This window comes from Sciurus carolinensis, chromosome 8 (genome assembly GCF_902686445.1).
Source record: "Sciurus carolinensis chromosome 8, mSciCar1.2, whole genome shotgun sequence".
NCBI classification, from domain to species: Eukaryota; Metazoa; Chordata; class Mammalia; order Rodentia; family Sciuridae; genus Sciurus; species Sciurus carolinensis.
Genome location: NC_062220.1, coordinates 61,133,363 through 61,154,077, shown reverse-complemented (window position 1 = coordinate 61,154,077; position 20,715 = coordinate 61,133,363). Strand labels below are relative to the sequence as shown.

General features: G+C 38.0%; 1 protein-coding gene across 1 annotated transcript in view; it reads left to right on the top strand.

Moving 5' to 3' along the window:
• Window positions 1–2,860: 2,860 nt before the first annotated feature.
• The window catches only part of Gnai1 (G protein subunit alpha i1), an 81,033-nt gene continuing 63,178 nt past the window's right edge, over window positions 2,861–20,715 (top strand). The window contains exon 1 of the mRNA XM_047561778.1: window positions 2,861–3,309. Coding sequence (XP_047417734.1) covers window positions 3,192–3,309 — 118 coding nt within the window. The 5' untranslated portion in view covers window positions 2,861–3,191. The remainder of the gene's footprint in view (window positions 3,310–20,715) is intronic.

Here is a 20,715-nt window from a genome sequence, read left to right as displayed (position 1 = left end):
ATTTAAATTTCACTCTTTCACTCTCTATAAAATAGATGAGTTAATAATGTTTGTTACACCTCCTTGACAAGGTTGTTGAATCATATTTTGCAACATCATAATTATGTGAGTTATTAGTCTGAGTGACTCCCTTACCGCCCCATGTTTGGCTTACTAAACACCATGCACTTGCTGGTAACTCATTTGTTTTACACATGATGGTAAGAGGGTTTTTATTTTTTTTAAACACCTGTTACCCAACTCAGGAGAATGTATGGGACACTTACTATTCACTGTGTCAAGTCCAACTCTTCACCTTAAGATGTAAAGCTCTCTTTCAGTCTTGCCCCACATATCCTATCATTCATCGCAGCCAAACTACCTTTCAATTATTAAATAATTGCTATTTTTGTGTACTTTGCATTTAACCTTTTAGCTGGTTATTTCTCTGAAACAAAATACTTGCTATTCTGGACTGAGTGTGCATGTCTCCCCCAAATTCATATGTTGAAGTTCAAACCCCCAATGTGATGATAGTTGGAGGGAGAGCCTTGGGGAGGTAATTTGGTTTATAGGTCCTGAAAGTGATGCCTCTATGACATGATTAGTGACCCTATAAGAAAAGGAAGAGAGAGGAAGAGAGACAGAGCACACATGTTTTCTTTTCCTTTCTTTTTTTCTCTCTCATTCCTCCCCAACTTCTTCCTTTCTTTTTTTTTCTTTTTTTTCCCCCTCTATATGGTCCCTCCTTCCTCCATTCTTGCCCCCCTCCCACCCCCATTATGTGTCAACTTCTTCCTTTCTATCATGTGAGCACAGAAAGAAGGCAGCCATCTGCAAGACAGGCAGAGGGCTTCATGAGAGATCTCAATCAGTTGACATCTTAATCTTAGACTTACTGGCCTCCAGAAACGTGAGACATTATTCCTATTGTGCAAGTCATCCAGTCTACGGTATTTTATTTTGGCAGACTGTTCTAATACATTGTCCTTCAAACTCCCCACTAATATCCCATCAACACTTCCTTAATATTTTTTTCAAACTTTTTTCTCTTGGAATTTCCTTCCATACTGATTATTTCATTACTTTGTATCCTTTTAGAAATGTTATTTCATATAAGATTAATTTGCAGTTCTTGATAGTCTTTATGTTACATTTAAACTACTCACCTATTTGAAAAGCTTTTCAAATGAGAGAGGTAATGTGTATAATTTCATTACAACTTCATTTCTCCAAAACACAAGTTCTGTAGTGGTTTCTACCAGTACTCAGTCATAATTGATTCCTCTTTGGCTGAAACTGTTGATCCTACACTCCATCTGGCCTGAAGCTTATAGGAAAGACTCACAATAACAGATCAGCCCAAATGACTAATACGGAAACACTGTGTTGAAAGTTGATTTCATTAAATTTAATTCCAGAGTTCCTGATGAACATGTAGTGTGCCAGGAATTATAAAGAGAGTAGAAGGTGGTTATGTACCATTGAAGATTGTTCCTTTTTGTTGTTATATTACAAAAGGCCATAGGAAATTTTAAGGCAGGTCTTGAAGTCACATGTCAGGTCTGACTACTGGAAAATAGGAAAGGGCACATCTCATACAAAGGGAATTGGCAATCCAATTACCTCTGATGGTTTGGAGCACAAGCATGACCAATGGGATGTAGAGCAGAGCTAGCTTTCAGGCCTGGTCTGAGTGACCCAACCTAAAGGTATTCTGCATGTGCCATCAATTTAATCTCACCTTCTTAGGAAACTCAAGCCTGGCATTCTCAAATGATTTTAGAAAATATGACTTCCATATGGAAAAAAAAAGCAGTAAAAAACAATACATCAAGGGAGACATCTTTCTTTGAGATTAGCTTCATCTTTCTACCAAGTCAACGTTTCCTGTGGTGTCTGTAAAGAAAAGTTTAGTACAACCAGCAGAGAGAGATGAGATCTTAAACCTATCCTCATCCATTTGGTGCTGGGTGGATGAATGCATTATCCCTGGTTGCCAGAGTTGGAAAGAGGAAACAATATCATACAATAACTCCTCATTTTATGTGCGAGGAAGCCATAGCTTCCAAAAACGAATGGCATGCCCATTGGCACAGGAGTTAGGAACTTGGTCATAAATACTGGTTCAAAACTTGGCATGGGAGCTCACATGTGCCCTAGAGGAGATCTGCTACCGCTGTGGAGCAGACGTGTTTGTGTGGGTGTGTTTTATTGCTCTTGTCATTTTTTTAATATACTCTGTCTCATATTTTCTAAGGTTATGAAGAAATCCTTAAAATTGTAATCAGTTTATGAAAAGAAAGGCGAGAATGGATGGGAAAAGGGAAAGAAAGAAAAAATAGAAGGAAGTTGGCCTTGATGCCCCCTACCACCCATCTCTCTGTTCCCCACTGACCCCAGCTCTGTTCTCACCGCGGCTCCATTCCTAGCTCCCTGTCTTTCCCACCGCCCTGAAAGCCGGCCGACAACGGTTTACATTTTGAAGATCCTTGCGTGTCTGCCGGCGCTGGGCATGCTCAAACGCCCTGGACAGGCTTTTCTGGGTTTCCAACTTTGGCAGCTCTCCCATCCCCATCGTAGAGGGGCAGGTACGCACAGATTCCTTGGTGTGAATAAACCCGGAGAAATCACCCCACTCCTGCAGCAGGCGCGGGGTGGCGGTGCGTTAGAGCCTGAAGCCACAGCCCCGCGGGGCAGTTCCCCGCTCGCGGACACTTCTAGGGGGCGCGCGGGGGCGCTGGGCCCTCCCGGGGTGCGCGGCGCCGTGGTCGGCGGCCACGCGGGCGCGCGGCCCTTCCGAGGGGGCGCTGTCCGAGGGCACGTGCGCGGGAGCGCGCTCTGGGAGTGGTCCCAGGGTGGCGGGAGAGGCGGGCAGGGGCGGGGCCGCGGCGGCGCGCGGACGCGGAGCTCGGCTGAGCTTTGCAAGGCTGCGGCTCGGCCACCGGCTGGAGGGCGGTATACGCTGTAGCCAGAGCCTCCAAACCAGGGTCTCCGGGTGCTGAGCGGCGCCAGAAGCGGAGCCGGGCCGGAGAAATAGCCCCCCAGGGCTGCTTGCTCCTTAGCGGAAAGCGTTTCTCTGGACCCCCTTTCGGACGTGGTGGGGGTGGTGTGGCCAGCGTTGGGAGGTATTCGAACGGGAGCTTTCACCTGTGCTCCGAGACAGCACCCGGGCGCGGAGGGAGCGGCGGCAGGCTCTCGCTCTAGGCACCATGGGCTGTACGCTGAGCGCCGAGGACAAGGCGGCGGTGGAGCGGAGTAAAATGATCGACCGGAACCTCCGCGAGGATGGCGAGAAGGCGGCGCGCGAGGTCAAGCTGCTGCTGCTCGGTGAGGCTGGCCGAAGGGCTGGGTGCCGGTGGGCTGGGCGCGGCGGGGGCCGCTGTGGGCCCCTCGGCCTCGGGAAACCCGGGGAAAAAGGGTGACAGTGGCCGAGGGCGCGTCTGGCAGCGCCGGAGGATGGTTCGGAGCGCGAGCGTGGCCGGTGCGCTGCGGAGCCGAGGCGGGTCCCCTCCCAGGTCCCTTCCTCCGTGGCTCTGAGATCTCTCCGCGGTGGGGCAGGCACTTCACTTGGCTTGGTGCTGTAGTGTGATCCCACAGGGAGCCGAGCGGCATTTTAAGGGGACAGATCCTGTGTAAACCCTTTTCTTTGAAGTTTAGCTGAACCTTATAAATAGGAAGGGGCATTTATGTCAAGAAATAAAAGCACTCCCCCCTTTCCCGGAAAACCCTTCATCCAAGGGGTGGTTTCTGGTTTGTGGTTTTTCTTATGGCAGGAGTGCACCTTTTGGTGAAGTCAGTGCACCTTTCGTGGGGCCTCTGTAGGATTGAAATGCATCTTTACTGTTAACTTCCTATGGCGACTCAGTGAGTGTTAAAAAGCCCTGATTACGTTTACCCTTCGTGAGGAATTGGGCTGTGCTGGATATGTGATTTTTATTACTCTGGGGATAGGGAAACCACCAAAGTTGGGTTGCGTTTGCTCCAGTAGTAGGTAAGGAAGATATTCCAGTGGTGAAACCGCTGTGAACGGTGCAGAGGGGTCACGCCGAACAACAGTTCTCTCCACTGCCATGGTTTCTGATGAATGAGGTTTGCCAGGTGCACGCCAGGCTTTGATTTGTTCTTAGCTCTGTTCTCTGGCTGAAACGCGACGTGGAGATCTTTTCCAATTGTTTGAAGGGGAAGAAAATAATAAGAGTAACCCAGGGACTCCTGACTGAGGGAAACATTGGGAAAATATTCATAGTTTAAGATCTTTAAATCTGTGAGTTAGGGTTTCCTTTTTGTTTGTTTTCCTCCCACACTGTAGGTATTTAGGTAAATGAAAGATTTCTTTAAAATCTTCATTTGCACTTTGAGCGATTGCTTGTATTTTTTATAAGTTATAATAAAAGAGAAATATTATTGCCTAAATCCATTTCAGTAAGCTTCTGTTCCATTGGTTTAATGACTGCAGGAAAAATGGTGGGCTTTTTTTTTTTTTTTTTTTTCTCCATTACTAGTAGGCTTAGAAGCAAACTTGGCATGACTAAAAGTAATAATGATCTGAGTCATTTTGCAAGCAAACTGTGAAATAACTTTGCATTTTAAAGACCTGGGTGGCTTTTTTCACCCTCCACAGCCTCCAGCACAGATCTTTCTAAGTAAATGCTATTAACCTAAGTTTTTACATTAATAAGACATATTGTATTTTGATGAGGCCGGTGAATTTTCAGAGTATTGGCCATAGAAGACACACAACTTGATAATGGGACTGTGTAAATTCTCCTCTTATAAACTGAATTGTTTCCGACAGAAATGAAATGAAAGGATTAAAAAGTTCTTTTCCTGCTCTGTTCTGATGTATTATCTCTGATTATTTCTGTGTGACTCAGTTTGAGCCTCATCCAAAGCAATTGAAAAATGGGTCTTTTGGTGGTGGTGGTTTAGTCCTTTAATTAAGTGATTGTTGGAGAGACATTGGCTAGGATAAAGGTCTGAGAGGCAGGTTGTTGCTTGAACAGTATTTAGAAGAGATCAGTATTTCTTAACCTAGTGCTGTTGGCATTTTGAACTTGATAATTCTTTTGTGTTCAGATTGTCTTGGGCGCTGTAAGGATGTTTAACAGCATCTTCAGCCTCCATCCATTTTAGCAGCAGCCCGCCATTCAAAACTGTGACCCTTAAAAATGTTGTCAAATGTCTCCTGGGGGAAAATGTAACCTCCATTGAGAACCACGCTTCTAGATTAACAAATATAGTCGAATATAATTTAGAACCTAAAGCTGAATTGCTGCAGCCATCTATGGTGAGTTATGAGGAAGTTTTAGCAGAGTCTTGATTTTCAGAAGAAATTTTGGAATTCTTATTCTTACCAGTTACATTAGACAGATTCCAAAATGATTTTTTAAAAAAATTTAGGTAACTGAATTCCTTCAGCTCTGTCTTTTCTAGCTTTGGGCTTTTGCTTTTCCCTGCATCTCTTCTCTCTATAGAAATCCAGTTACTTCCCTTTCCTGTTGGTCTAACACTCTCCTCTCTCTTACCCACACTCCACTCTACCCTTTTGCCCAGACTTCTAATACCCTAGAAACAGAATACTGGTTTATTTCATAAATCTTAATTCTTGGAAGGTTTGAAAACATTTCTTTTCCCCTAATTTGACTTTAGCAGTGAATTGTGACCTTTGGTTCTTTTCTGGATGTTTAAAGGCTATGTGTAAGCAGCTCAGTGGAATCATTCCATTTAAAACACAGCAACTGAATCAACTAGAAATGTAAAATGGTTTCTAGGTAACCTATAACAGTGTAATTTCCATTTACATCAATTCTTCTTCCTTTTCAATTTTGTTTTTCTCATTAAATGATTTAAAATTTTTATGTAAAGCACAATATCTTCAGAGTACATTTAAGATTGCATATTAATAGCCCATTATATTATATATTTTGCTGGAGAATGTATAGTCTTTTTAGAAATTGGGACTGAAAGGTTCAAGAATGAGATGTGTATTATTAGTAAAGATTTTGGTATTGGGATGTCTAATATATATAATTTATATCAGAGGCATTTCACTAGCCTAATTAAGCACAGTAAATTAAGCCTTAAAAAGAGAACTTAGTCTAATCATTGACCTAAAGGAAATTAGGTCATGGTTTGGGTGATTGAAGACTTTCAGGTCTAGTTTTCAGGTTTTAGTGTTATAATAATAATCCTAATAATCCTAAATAGAGAAACTTATTTTAATGAGATAAATAATAAGAAAAGTTTCTTTCCATTACATATGGCTAATTGCTAACAAAGGAAAATATTTTTTATTGTATCTTTGGGGATATAATTTATCATCTTTTTAAGGTCAATACCATTAGTCCTCAAATGCTTTTCAATAAGACAGTGATGTGCTAATGTACTTATTAAATATTTTATTACAATTTTCAAAGATATAAAGATTAGATTTTATAAAATAGTTTTCAAGAATTGTTTATTCCTAAATCACAATATTACTCCAAAGTTTTGTGCTTTTTCTTTATTACTCCTCTATCCTTTTTTTCACTCTACATATCTCCACAACCAAACCAGCAAATAAAAATCCATACCTTCATCTCCTTCTTTAGCTTGGCTTAATATTACAGTGTTGGGCGAAAATGAAGTGAGGAGTTGCAGCTCTTCTGTTTCATGCATATTTTTCCATTGCTGCCACAAACCAGCTATTTGGGATGCTACATCATTAATCTTTTCGCTCTCTTTGAACTTGCCCTGTGACTTCGCTAGTTGAGAAATTATGGCATTGCAGGACTTACTTCATTTCTTTAGCTTTTTCCTTGCAATTGGCTCAGAATCTTAAGTAGCACAAACCTATTTCCTTGAACAAATGGACCTGGTTAAATATGGGTTGTATGCTTCTCTCTGCCTGGTTTACCTTATATTAGTAGATCCTTTAATAGAAGCCACAGGTGGTATAAAATTATGTTTCGAATGTGCTGAGATATGAGATTTTTCTGCACCTTCTGTTTTTCATTCTCAAATTCATAGTTCAAGTTCTCTGCCTCTGACAACCTAATTCTACTATGCTTTCCTGCTTCTGGTCTTTCCTTCTAGGCTGTTCTTCAGGTATCATAATACTGGCTTGATCAAAAACTTTCTTTTAGACCTGGCTTTCCTTATCTTACACTGTTTTCCTCAGGGTGCTCTCCTCCAAGCAGGAGCAGTTAGCATATGTTAAAGCTATTTTGGTCTTGGTTTCTAGCGATGTTGAGACTTGTGCCCTGTTTGCTTCCCTCTTCCTGTGAGTACTTTAGCAGCAGAATCTTCATTTTTGTGTTCTTAGCAACCTTCTATTTTGTCATGTGTAAAATGTGCTCTAAATGATGTAAAATTATCTGTCTGGAATAAAAACCACGTATTCTGCCATTTTCAGTATTTATCGGAATAAAGAACTACCCAAACAGTGTAAAAACAAAACAAAACAAAACAAAAAACCCAAAAAGCAAAAAGAAAAGAAAAGGAAAAGGGAATGGAAAAACATGTGATGACCAAAGTTAATGCTGGTATTTAAAAGCAAATAGAAACAAAATAAAAATAAAAGCAAGCAGTTTGGTTTAATATTTTATTTTCCATATATAATAGTTTTTCAGACATTACATTCTTTGACAAATTAGACAAAATCTCTGTTGATGGAGGATCTGCTATGTATGTTGCAGTTGTGATAATTTTCATTAAAATTTCTTTTTTTGTAAAGTTACATCTCATTTTCTAACATTTATTATGGCTTCTTTCTATAAAGAATTTATTAAGGATATAGCAAACATAATGCCTACCTTTTAGGATTTACTGGAAGATACTCAGAAATATAATTGCTATCTTACAGGATTTAATAGATGTTATTTAAACATGAAAAAGAGTGATGTAATTTTTTAAACAAAAATAAAGTATCCAGCCACAATTCTTAATTCTTATTTGGTTACACATTTCTCACTGCCCTGGAAAACTTAAGATAGAGCAAATTCATGGGAGGGGACTTGAGTGTATTGGCCACATTTCTAGGTCACGTATTTCTTGATCACATGTCCTGGCCTGCATTTTACGCAGTGTGTGACTACCCAGAGTATGACATTGGTGAAGTTAAGATCCCAAATGGCATTTGAGCCTGTGAACTAAGGTTAACAGTACCTAATCTTGTAATGCTTAGGCTGCTTTCTCTCATAATTTATTAAATTATAATTAAAAACCTTAACAGAAATAGGGCAGACTAATTTTAACATGAATGTTTATTACTATAAGCTTAGCAACTTCAGACAACACAAAATTTATTATTATATAGTTGGAGGTCAGAAATCGACAAAGTGTGCACTAGGCTAAAATCAGGGTTTCTCTTCTGTACTTTCTGGGGGAGACTCCATTCCCTTGCCTTCTCAGCCTCTGTCTCGGGCTACCTGCTTTCATGGCTCATAGTGCCTTTCCCTGTCTTCAAAGGCAACAGTGGTGGGTGGGTTTCCTCATTTGGCTGCACTTTTCTGCCTCTTCCATTCATTTATGAGAACCCTTGCAGGATAACAGCCTCGTCTCAAAATTCTTAACCAAATTATATCTGTAGTATTCCTTTTGCCATGTAAGGTAACATATTCACAGGTTTTAGGGTTTGGGGGTATGTTTCTTTGGGGACTATTATCCTACCTACCATAGTTCACCATCTGGCTCCTAAAGAATCAAGTCCATTTTTCATGCGAAATGCATTCACCCACTTCCAACATCTCCAAAAACTCAACCCATTATAGAACCTACTCAAATTCTAAAGCTCAGGATCTGACTCAGGAATGGGTGAAATTTTGGGTGTAATCAATACTAAGATAAATCCTTTTTATTTGTGAACCTGTGAAACTAAAAAACAAGTTATCTTCTCCCAGAATATAATGGTGGGACAGGCACAGGTTATCATTTACAGACATTGTTCATTTCAAAAGGGAGAGAATGGAAAGGAAAACAGAATTATCTATCTCAAGTACAGTCAAAATCCATTAGTTTTCAAGGCTTGGGAATAGCCCTCTGTGGCTCTGCAGCACCTTTGGGGCCCTGGACTCTGCCCTTGGGTCCTCCTTTCTTTCTAATGAAGAGTAGCACATATATGCAACTGGTATTTTTGTCAGCCTAGGACTCGTTCATAGCATTTTGGTGGTGTAACAGCATTTCATTCTGTAGTCTTATAATTTATTTTTTCTCCCATTTTACTGCAATTGGCAAGGAAAAACCACACCTTTAATACTATGTTTGGAAATCTCTTCATTTCAACATCCAGGTTCGAGTTATAAGATTTGCTTTCCACGTAACAGCAGGACACAATTCATCTAAGCTTTCTACATCTGAACAACAAGTGTTCCCTTACCTCTAGTTTCTAATAAGATGTTCTTCCTTTCTAACCAAGTCTATTCCAGCAGGACATTTAAAGCCCATATGTCTGTCCACATCTTTTCATGATAAGTTAGGTATTTTCTAGGATGAAATATGTTTTCTCTACCATGCTTCTCACTTCTTTCTAAACCATCACTAGGAGAGGCATTAACATTGGGTCTCTCCTAACTATATTGAATCAGCCAAGAACTTTTCTATCATGTTCCTTAATATTCTTTTAGCCTCTGCCTGTTTCCCAATTCCAAAACCATTTCAACATTTTTAGATGTTTGTTACAGCAGCACCCCTTTCCCAGGTATCTTCATTGATATCACATGAATTTCTTTAGGGAATGTATAATGATTATAATTTTAGATTCTCCAGTTCTTTACACTTCATTTAACTATGGTAACCCAAAAATCACCATATTTCTGACATTTAATATTGAACCCCTGGTATTTTACTCAAGTCATAATGTGAAAGAGAAAGACTTGTCTCCTTTTCAGAGAAGTTATTCTTGATCATCCAGCCAAAATTAGTCTTCCTTGCCCTTCCTGGTTACACCATACTTAAGTCATTCTGTGTATTTTCTTGTTTTTATGGTTTGTCTCTATGGCATTGATTCCCTCAGAATATGAATCCTGTAGAACTTGTTTATCATCTGATGGGATAGCATATATATTTTCATAAATGTTGTTTGAATGAATGAATACCATAGTGAATGCTAATTTTGACTAGTCCTTTAGAAGTAGAGAATTGATACATTTTCCTTGTACCTTGAGTAATTGAATTTTGCCACAGTATATCCACTTTAAAAAAAAAAAAGCTTGATAGAGTAACGAAAGCCTACATTATTCCTAACACCGTTTTTTTAAAAATTAAATTAATTGGGGTGACAAATCAGTATGGGCAGAAAAAAAAAATTGTGATTTGATTAGTTGAAGGTGGGTTTTCATATGTGCCTTCTGAGTATTTTGTTTTCAGTAGCATTGCTGCTTCACATTTGACCTATTAAAGTGCACAGTTGTATGAGGCATGTGCTGTGTTCTCACAACTGTGTATGTCACACAGGATGGTATGATTATGGATAACCTTGGCTTTCAGGAGCCAGCAGGGTGCTCAGAAGCTCTTCCCCAGTCTGTTTTATGTCTTGCCAGTCCCTACATGGTGGGAATCATTGGCTGTATTTGTAAAGTGTATTCTGTGCTGGAGGTTGGGGGCAGGGGTGGTCTAACTATGCCTTAGGTTTACCAAATCTTTAAGAGAATGTGCAGTTCACTTAGGGAAATAAACTAGATGCATGAAAATGATTCATCATAATTGCAAATGGGGAGGTAATAAAGTGGTAATAGATACTAAGAGAGATGAGATTCAGTACTGGGGACCTCAGTGTTGGTTTTGTGGTGCAGGGGTGGAGGTTGAATGACTCTCAGAAATTATTGTGGTTATAAATCTGTCAATTTCTTTCATTTATTTTTGAGCTTGCTCTTTGATTCTAATTGGCTGTAAGCTCTATGAATTTAAGCTGTCTGTAAATTTAGTTTTCTTCTATTCTGTCTGCACAAGGAATTTTGTCCTCCAAAGTGTGTTTAGCCCTGTAGGGACGCTGTCCAGATAGGGGATAAAGCAGTTGACCTAGAACGCTAGTGATAAAATGTTTTTTCTTGAGACCTTGGTCAGGTTATTCAAATTATATAAACTTCAGTTTTCTTTTCTCTTAAGTGCTGGATAATAAAACGTATTTACCTCACAGGGCTGGGGACAGAGTAAGCTAATGACTGACAAACTAAAATGTGGCACATAAGTTCTTAATAAATATAAGCTGTAATTATAAACATTTTAGAGACTCTGAGATCAGCCCTCCCTGCAGTTTGATCCATTTTTGGTCATAGACATTAATCCTTTTGTTGGCTTTTCTTAGCCAAGGGTGTGTGTATAGCAAAGACTTCAATAAGTACAAAATCAATTTTAATTACTGGTTTCTGATCCACCAGATTACTTGTGGAATTGGAATTTCTGTTAACAGCCTCCTTTTGGGACTAGACCAGGTAAATATCTGTACTATATTTAGAATTATATAGAGAGTGAATTTTAAGCAATCAGAAAACTATACAAATCATTTAAAAGTAATTTTCTCTGTATTTTATTACTCATTGTTGGAATAAATTCAATGAATTCTTCTGAACTTTCATTTGCACTTTCTTGCAAATAAAAGCTATTAGTGTCTCAAATATGAAACATTATTTTAGTTGCTTAAAAAGAATGTGCCTTTTGTCAGGGGAGTTTATGATTACTTCCCACAAAATTCAAAATCTGACACTTATTGTTGGCTCAGGAAATTCTTAACAAAATTCTAGTTAACTTAATATATTTTTAAGAGAAGTGTCTCTTGAAAAGGGGTAGCAACCTTGACTTAGAAATGGTGGGGCATTAAATCCATGATGGTGTTTGAACCTTTTAAAAAATTTTAACATCAGTCCCTTAAGACCTAGGTTTGAGTTGTCAGGGCCCCTTTCTGTTGCCCTGTCTTTCGGAGATACAGTCTAAGAGCTTTTTCTAGTGATTTACTTCTCTAATCCATATTATGTTTTTTCTTTTTTGGACACATGCCTTTTATTTGACAGCCTTTTCTTAAGGTTTACTAATGTTGTGGTATTTAACAGGCATGGAATTTGTCAATAAAGTTGTAGTTAAGTTCACGATAATACAGTAGGAATTAGAAGAAAAACACCTGATATGAGTTGATGTTTCTGAAATTAATCTGATTTCAATAAAGTTTTTTTTTTTTTTTTTTTGTATTTCACTAGTTTTCACAAACTTTGCAAATCAGTGCAGTCACCAGTTAGATCAAGAAACGTGTGCAAGGATTGTGCTATGATTGTAAAACATCTTTTTGTTTGTTTGTTTGTTTTGTAAAACATCTTAAGTTGCTGCCTAGATGGCATCCCTCTGCCCCCCAGTTCAATGCCAGTCTCTGTCACTGCCTGGACTCATCTGCCCTCTTGTCTCCACTTTACTCATCTCTGCATCTTCATGCTCGCTGCTTTAGCGACACCTCTGTCCAGGTGCACAAACCTTTTCAGTCACACCTGGCATTCAAAGTAGTGACCAAAACAACACTGTTCTATTCCCCTTAAATAATTTTTAATTTCTCTTATTTTTTCAATTAATCTTTTCTGAGTATTAGGCCGTTTTTCTTTTTTTTTTAACTTTTACTTTTTAGTCATTTGAAAAATTTCTTTTTACTGTACATTATGTATTTTTTCATAGATATGGAATAAACTTTAAAATGTAGATTTTTTTCATGGATCTAGAAGTGTTGAGAAATAAAATAATCGGGTGACCCATACCTGTTTATATATATATATTTTTTTGGTGGTACTGGGGATAGAACTCAGGGTCTTGTGCTTGCGAAGCAAGCACTCTACCAGCTGAGCTATCTCCCCAGCCCCTGTTTATATTTTTTTAAAGAGGTGACATCCTGTGTCTGTTCTTTCTCCTCTCCTTCTGGAATACTTTCATATGTAGGTTGGGCTTCTCATTTTACCTTCGATTTAACCTCCGTTTTATTTATTTTTTTAACTTCTTTATTTTATGTGCCACTTATGTGTCTTCTAGGTTTATTTGTTCAGTAATAACCTAATTTGCCTTTTAACATATTGACCTTTTAATTTTAATGGTGACATTTTTATTTCTGGAAATGATTTCTAATCCATCTTTCAAAATGTATCGTTCTTTCCCTTATTTTCTAGTCACTTTCATCTTACCATGCCTCTTGTCTAGTTTGAAGACAAACTTCCAGGTGGTTGGGTTCAACTGGGTGTCTCGACCTCTCACGGCAGTGTCCTCTTATAATTATTCTTTGTGAACTTTTATTAAGCAGTACATTTTCTGTGTGACCCTGTGCTCTCTGGGTTGGCTGCAGTTTTCCTGTCCGTCCCATGGGATGCGGGTGGAGGACAGGTCTATTTCTAACGTACCCTAACACAGCATAAAAGTTGAAAGCATCATTTCTCATCCTTGGTTAACTACTTTATCCTTCTTGCCTCATCTTTCTTAGCTGACACCCTCAATCCTTGTCATCTCATTTATCTTCACACCCAATAAATCAAAAGCCTCATTTATTCTAAACATTTTACTCATTTTCCTGTCTCACATTTTATGATCCAGTAACACAGAACTGATGGCTTCCTGTGTGTGTGGGAGAGAGAGCGTGAGTGTGTGCGTGCCGGGAAGGGTTTCCCAACACCTTTCTGGGGGCGCTCGTGGACTTTCATGGTGTGCTGGCCCTGGCCGTTAGCTTGGTTCTTACCTGCTGGCATCTGCTGCTGAAGTGTGAGTGTACTTGTTAGACCGTTGTCTCTCATTTATATCACAGCCAGGACCATCTCTCTTACTGTCTTGGCACGATCATGTCTTGTGGGTGCTCTGGCCCTCTCAGTCACTATTTTTCTCCAGGCAGCCCTTTACTGCAGAGCCAGTATGTGGAAGCCAGACTTTTAACTATCTTTTTTTTTTTTTTTTGGTATCGGGGATCGAACCCAGGGCCTTGTTCTACCAACTGAGCTATCTCCCCAGCCCCTTTTTAGCTATTGTGAGTCCTCTGCCTTCTCCAGTCCTTTCAAGCATGAGGAAAATTACATGTTGCATCCATTGCACACAGGTGCCAATATGCTAGTGTGAGGTGAGCTCAGGAGTTCCTTCTGCTTAGCCAACTTTCTACCAGGCCGCTTGGAGACTTACACCAAACAGGCACCTCTGCTTCTAGCAGTCTCTTCATCTTTCCCAGCCTACCATTCACCTCTGGAACTTGATTCAGCCCAGAGAGGAGATCAAGATAAGAGTTCTGCCTCTCTGCTTTCCTTACCCCATCTGCCTTCTGCAGTTGCTGCTGACTGATTGCCCTCTGCCTCCCAGTCTTGTAGGCTTTGCCAAGGGATGCCTGGGGAAGTAAGCCACTTGTACCCTTCCATTTCTGTCTGGATGACACTGATGTCTGCCTTTTCTGTCATTATTCATGTAAGTGCAAAAGAGCAAAAAAGCACATTAATAGGCTTCCAGCTATGTCTCACTTTCCATCTTTGTTGTCTGCTTCCAAATTAAAGAGTTTTTAAAATTTTTCTCCCCAGTTGTTTGTATTGTCTTTGTTGTGTCCCATGTGCTGTTTATTTTTCTAAATCTTCTCTTCTTAAATTTAAACTAAGTATGCATAGAAATAATTTAAAATCTTTTAAGATGCAGATTCTTGTTCAGTTGGTCCAAGGTGGGGCCTGAGATTTTGTTTGTCTCAGAAGCTCCTAGGGGGGGAGGATTGTGCTGCTGGTCCACAGTCTAGTTCACACTTGGAGAAGCAGCATCCTAGAGGAGGTGATCCTTCTGACTTTTTTAATATTTATCTACTTATAAGCACTTTTCACTATTTTTTACCACATCCATAAAACCTCCCATAATCTCACCATTAAAGTGTTCAAAATGGTGCCTTGCATGAAGTAAGCGTTCATTATGTTTCCTGCATTCACATAGAGGCCTGTCACACTTGATGTTGCTGCTCTATAGTTAAGCTTCTAATGTTAATCTGGAACCTAGTTTCAGCAGTGCATTTTGAGAAAAGTTATTTAATGTTATTTTATATGGAAACATGACCTTCCTGAGGTGAGACCAGAAGCTGTGGGTAATAATGACACTTCTGTGTATTTCTATGTATGTAAGAACTTTTTAATGACAGAATTATTCAGGCCAGGTTGAAAGTATACCCAGAGTAGTGTTTTTATGACTGTTTTTCTCTCAGAATGTTCATCATGAAATTTCTTTGTCTGAAGTAAATAAAGTAGACTAGATGCTTGTATCTTCCTCAAAAGTATGTTAAAACCCTAATCACCCTATCCCCCCAAAAAAACCCAATCCGCAAGGTGATAACTGGAGATGAGGGTAATTAGGGTTTAATCATGGGGGTTGGACCTTTTGTGGTAGGATTGAAGTGCTGGCACCCTGATCTTGGATTTCTAGCCTCCAGGACTGTGAGAAATACATGTTTAGTTTTTAAGACACCTAATCTGTACATGCCATTTTAGCAGTCCGAACTAACTGAGGTATTTGTAAAATGTGAAGATGCTAGAGAGAACCATCTGATAAAGTTTATAGTCATTGGACTTGAAATGATCATGTTATTTTTATATAATCTCAGCTCTCCTAATCCAAAGCCTCATGCAATGTAATTTCCACTGCCTTTAAAAGGGAATTTTGATCTTAGAAAATTAACCTTCCTGTTAATATACAGCGAGAAGTAATTATAAAATATGAAATATTTTGTGATTAAACATGGCCTAAGTGTTCCATAGCTTCTTTCTTTCATCATAGTATCCCTTGCTGGTTGGGCTTACTTGAAATTAGTCATAACATTTGGTTCTTATGAAACATGTGTAATTCATTCAACAAATATTTATAGAATGTCAGCTCTATGGACTACATGTTCTAGATATCTGGATATGAAACAGTCTTTGTAAAGCTGATATAAATTAGAGAAAACCTTTAAACCTTTTCTGTTAGGTAAAACAATATGGTTATCTTGGCTTGTTTTGTTATAAATTTTAAATGCTAAAAAAAATGGGTTCTTGGTACTTTCACTCTCCAATTTATCTCAGTATGCCTTTGTAGCAGGTTATTTTAACTTTGTTTTGAATACTGCACTTTCTAGGTCAGGTTGAATTTTATTTCTGTTTGCTAAAAGCTACTCCAGAATTTTCAGAGCAAAAAACTAAGTAGTGAGTTTCACAGTAATTTATACCGTGCACATGGTGATGCTTAGAATTTCAAAACTTCCTTAAAAAGTTATGAACCAACAAGAATGTAGTCCATTGTAGAGTTTGCAGTGACATCTGAAATAACTTAAGCTCCAGTTTAAAAAGGAACTAGTGAAGAGAGTGATTCTGAATAAAATATAAAACTCTTATTGAGATCTCAATAGTGACTTATTTTGGAGAATAAGGATTTATGTTTTATAATTCATAGACTTGTATAGATTTGAATTGTATTTTGATGTTTGTGGATTTTTTTTTTGTTCGTCAGTGAGCAAACGTTATTTTAAAATTAAAACGTGAAAACAAGATCTTAGAAAATTCAAGCATCTAAATGAGATAAACAACTTAAAATTTTCTGAATGTAAGTAAAAAATGCTGTGAGATATTTCTGGAATTGATCCATATACTTAAGCACATAAGTTGAGAACTGAACTTTAATATTTAGAATTGTATAGTGCTCTTCTATAAACAATTTATGTTAAGATTTATCTGTACTTCTGAAAGTTAAGATTAGGTATTTTGTTTTATGATAGTTTTAGTCCTTAAATATAATATGGGTACATTTACAACCAATATGTGTATGTATTATTATTGTCTATCCCTTGTTATTTCCTTAAATTACTGGGTTAAAAGTTTTTAACTGTTTTAAAGCTTAAAATGTGTATAGGAAGATCAGAAAGAGGCATCCAGTCTTTAATGTTCAGTTCTTAAGCAGGATGCTGGATGCCCAGATCTTTATCCTCTTATTTTCCAGGACAAGGATATTTCATGAACAAATTTTATTAATGTAGGACAGTTCAAGTCAACTTTGGCATCTTCTTTTCCTGTGCTTTCACATCTGGTTATTTCCTAAGCCTCATCACTCTTCATTTAGATTGCTTTGTCTGTCATCCTTGTTTTTCCATTTTCATGTAAGTCATCCTGTTGTAATATTCTCCTCCTTGGTCTTCCTGCCTACATACTTTTACACCCTTCAGTCTGCATAAACCTCCTGAATGACAGCTTTGATCTTCTCAGTAGTTCCGATTGTAACAGAATGCCGCCCTGTTCATTAACATGGTATTCAGGAGCCTCTCTGCTTTGGCTTCCACCCTGCCTTTCCATGTTTCCCATGATCAACACTTCGCTTGGTTTCCCAGCTCAGTGCCCTTGCTTATGCACTTCCTTTTTCTAGGAATGCCTTTCCACCCTTTCCTGTTTTCAGTTCTTTCCACGTTATGTCCATGATCAGAGTTTGGGACATTTTTTTTCTTTTCTCAATATTGAATCATACTTGGATCCCAAATACCCAAATAAAGCAATTCTTATGGATTCCTAATGATTTAAATGTATTTCAGTATCACTTAAATGTATAAAATTACACAAACATGATGATCAGGCATAAACATTATGTTCCTCAGCTCTAGTCTCCACTTAGGTAATCACAAAGCCAAAAAAAACAAGCAAACAAACAACCCCCCCCCCAAAAAAAAAATTGCATACAAGAACCAAACAAATGCAGTTTTCTTTAAGATTACTTTGTGCTCCTTGTGATGCCAGCCAGGTATAGAGTGCTTTGCATTGCACATGCTTATCATTAAATGCCAAAAGATGTCTCAGTTCTCCCATCCTCCTTCTCTAATGGTCCCACTTTCAGTAGAATAAATTCTTCCATAAGGCATTTTCTGTGGTGTCATGAATCATAAGGCTCCTTTAGTGTTCCCATTAAGAACCTGCTTTTACATATGAAAAAAATAAAACATCTGGATATGATTTTAAATTGCCTAAGTTCAAATAAAAAAAGTTCAGATAATTATTTATTAAATATTAGCTTCTGTTGGCTATGGCCTATGTCAAGGATTGTATGAATCCAAACATGAATCTAACATGGTTCCTGCCCTCAAGAGTTTTAGTGGCAAAAGAAAAAAATGAAATATTTATTGGAAGGATAAATGCTAGGAATGGGATTTGGACTTGTACAGGGAGCACTGAACTGCAAATTGAGAGCTGTTAACTCTTTAGCACTTTCCACTATTAAAGGGCACAAGCAAGAATAGAAGGTCTATGTGTTCGAGTTGATTTTTCTATTTTTATGTTATGTTCTTCTCTGTTCATTGCCTCTTCTCATTTCTTTTCTTGGACTCTTTCCTTCAGTTGTCTACAACTAAAGTAAGTAGTATTAATCTCATGTTACAAATCAGGAAATCCAGACTTTGACAAGTAAGTTATTTGCTCAAGGACATACAGCTAGTAAGTGGTCAGGCTGAGTCTTCTATCTCTTGTTGTCCGATTTCCATTTAACTCTCTTGATACACTGCTTCTCAGTACTTACTTATGATTGAATCTAAAGAAAACTTCTATCTATACGTTATTTCATATGGACATTTGCAACTGTGAAATTAAAGGATATTTTCCTCCAACTTGGGGATCAGAGCCTGATAAGAGTAGATGCTCAGTAAATATTGTTGAGTACTTGAACAATGATAGGCTGAGAGAATACATTAACTCTAACTTATGCCAGTATTGTCAACCAGATATTTTTAAAGGACGTGCTAAGTCATACATATAGGTTAAAATAGTGTTTCATTATTCTATATTTATTTATTTACTTTGGTACAAGGGATTGAATCTAGGGGTGCTTAAGTACTGAGCCATATCCCCAGCCCTTTTTAAAAAGTTTTATTTTCAGATAGGGTCTTGCTAAGTTGCTTAGTGCCTTGCTAAATTGCTGAGGCTGACTTTGAACTTGGAATCTCCTGCCTCAGCCTTCTGAGCCCTGGGATTATAGACATGTGCCACTGTGCCCTACTTACTTTTTTTAAAAGAGTATTAGAAACCAACTTCTGCATACAGTATGGAGTTGGTATAAATTCAGTCTCATCCCTTACATCTACAATGTCTAGGCATGAAATATTTCAAATGGAAAGTGAAATTTATTTAAAAAAAAAAAAAAAAACCTGAGGCAATTAAATGTCCTGAATCTTTTAAGGGAGACTTAATTATACTTAATACATTATATTTACTGAACTGTAGATGGTTCTATTTTAGAAATTTTTTTTTAAACTTCAGTGACTTTTCCATTAAACAAGGTAACTAAAATATTAAATTTGTGAGGTCTTACCAGGTTGTAAAAGCGTCCCTGTCATTGACCTGCAGGCTGCTGCAAGATTATGATGCAGACTCCAAGAGGACAGATTAATCAGGCTTATCACTTATGAGATAGTCTTAAAGAAGAATCAAAGTATGCATTTTAACTTTGCATCCTTTTTTTCCTTTGGCGTAGATGTAACATAGTTTAAAACCCCTGGTTTAAAGTTTTCTTTTATTCCAAAATGAATATCTTAAAAATTAGTAAACTGAAGTTAATGCTTGTATTTTTCTAACAGTTTTTTATGTGTTTGAGCACTGATTTGTCTTGATTATTAAACAGGAATTAAAACAATTTCCAACACTACAGGTTAACCAGGAACTTGTTGAGGGTGTTTTTCTGTGATAAGGTAGGAGACAAACAGTAAGGCTATTAATAAACAAGTCAGAGTGGCTGGGATAGGATGTTGTTCCTCCCCGCGTGCTCACATAGTGTAATTATATATAGGAGTGTTCCTGTTCAGTGTATTTTGAGGGGCCATGTTTCTTAATGGCCTTCACATTCTGAATCATGGTCCTGGATGCTAGTCTCCAAAATCCACAAAGAAGAGATACATCCTTGGTTCACAGTGAAGAGAAGGAAAACATTTTAGTGGACAGAAAATAATACTTTTTTTTTTCTTGCATGTGGGAGATTACCTCATTTTCCTAATCTTATCTCCTGTCACTTCTATTTTATTTTCTTTAGCATTTCTCCTAGAAGTATTTCTTTAGGCAACCAGTTTGCATACATTTCAGTGGAAGTCAGGATGATATACCTACCAGGTTGATTTTTTAAAGAAATAAATATAAGAGCACACCTTTATTTCAGTTGTTAGCCTTATGGTTAAAATGTCCTGTGTTTAATCGAGTTCTGGCTTTGTAAACATTTTGTTTAGGATATACGTTGAAGCGACGGTGTGATTTTGTGTTTTCTGTAGTTGTGGAAAACTAGGATCATGCTTGGTACCAGGAACTTTAGGAAGAAAGCCCTACACTTCTTCAAGTTGTAGAGTCTTACCCCTGGAAGAGTGGCAACATGTTTCTGCAAACTCTTTGTATATATTAATTTCCAGACCAAAGTTATAGGGCATTCTGGTTTTTATTTCATGTTTATTTACATAAAAAAGCCGCTAACATAATTTATATTCTTTACTAGAATAATTTTATTTAGGTTCATGGTTACCAGTAACAAAGCTTAATTTTTACATCATTTTCAAGGTTTGTTTTTCTTTATCTGTATTATAGGAAATGATAAATACATTTTACATTTGAGAAAAAAATTGTAAGATATCACTGGAAAATAGTATTGTCCCTGAGTTGCAAGAACTTAGGAAGGTTTCGATTATTGTAATTTGAGCTTTGGGATCAGCAATAGCTTTCTGGGCTGTGTTCCAGGATTATATGAGGGATTATAATTGTGAAAGACTTGGATTTATAATTTACTAGGTTATAGGTATAGTATTTTTAA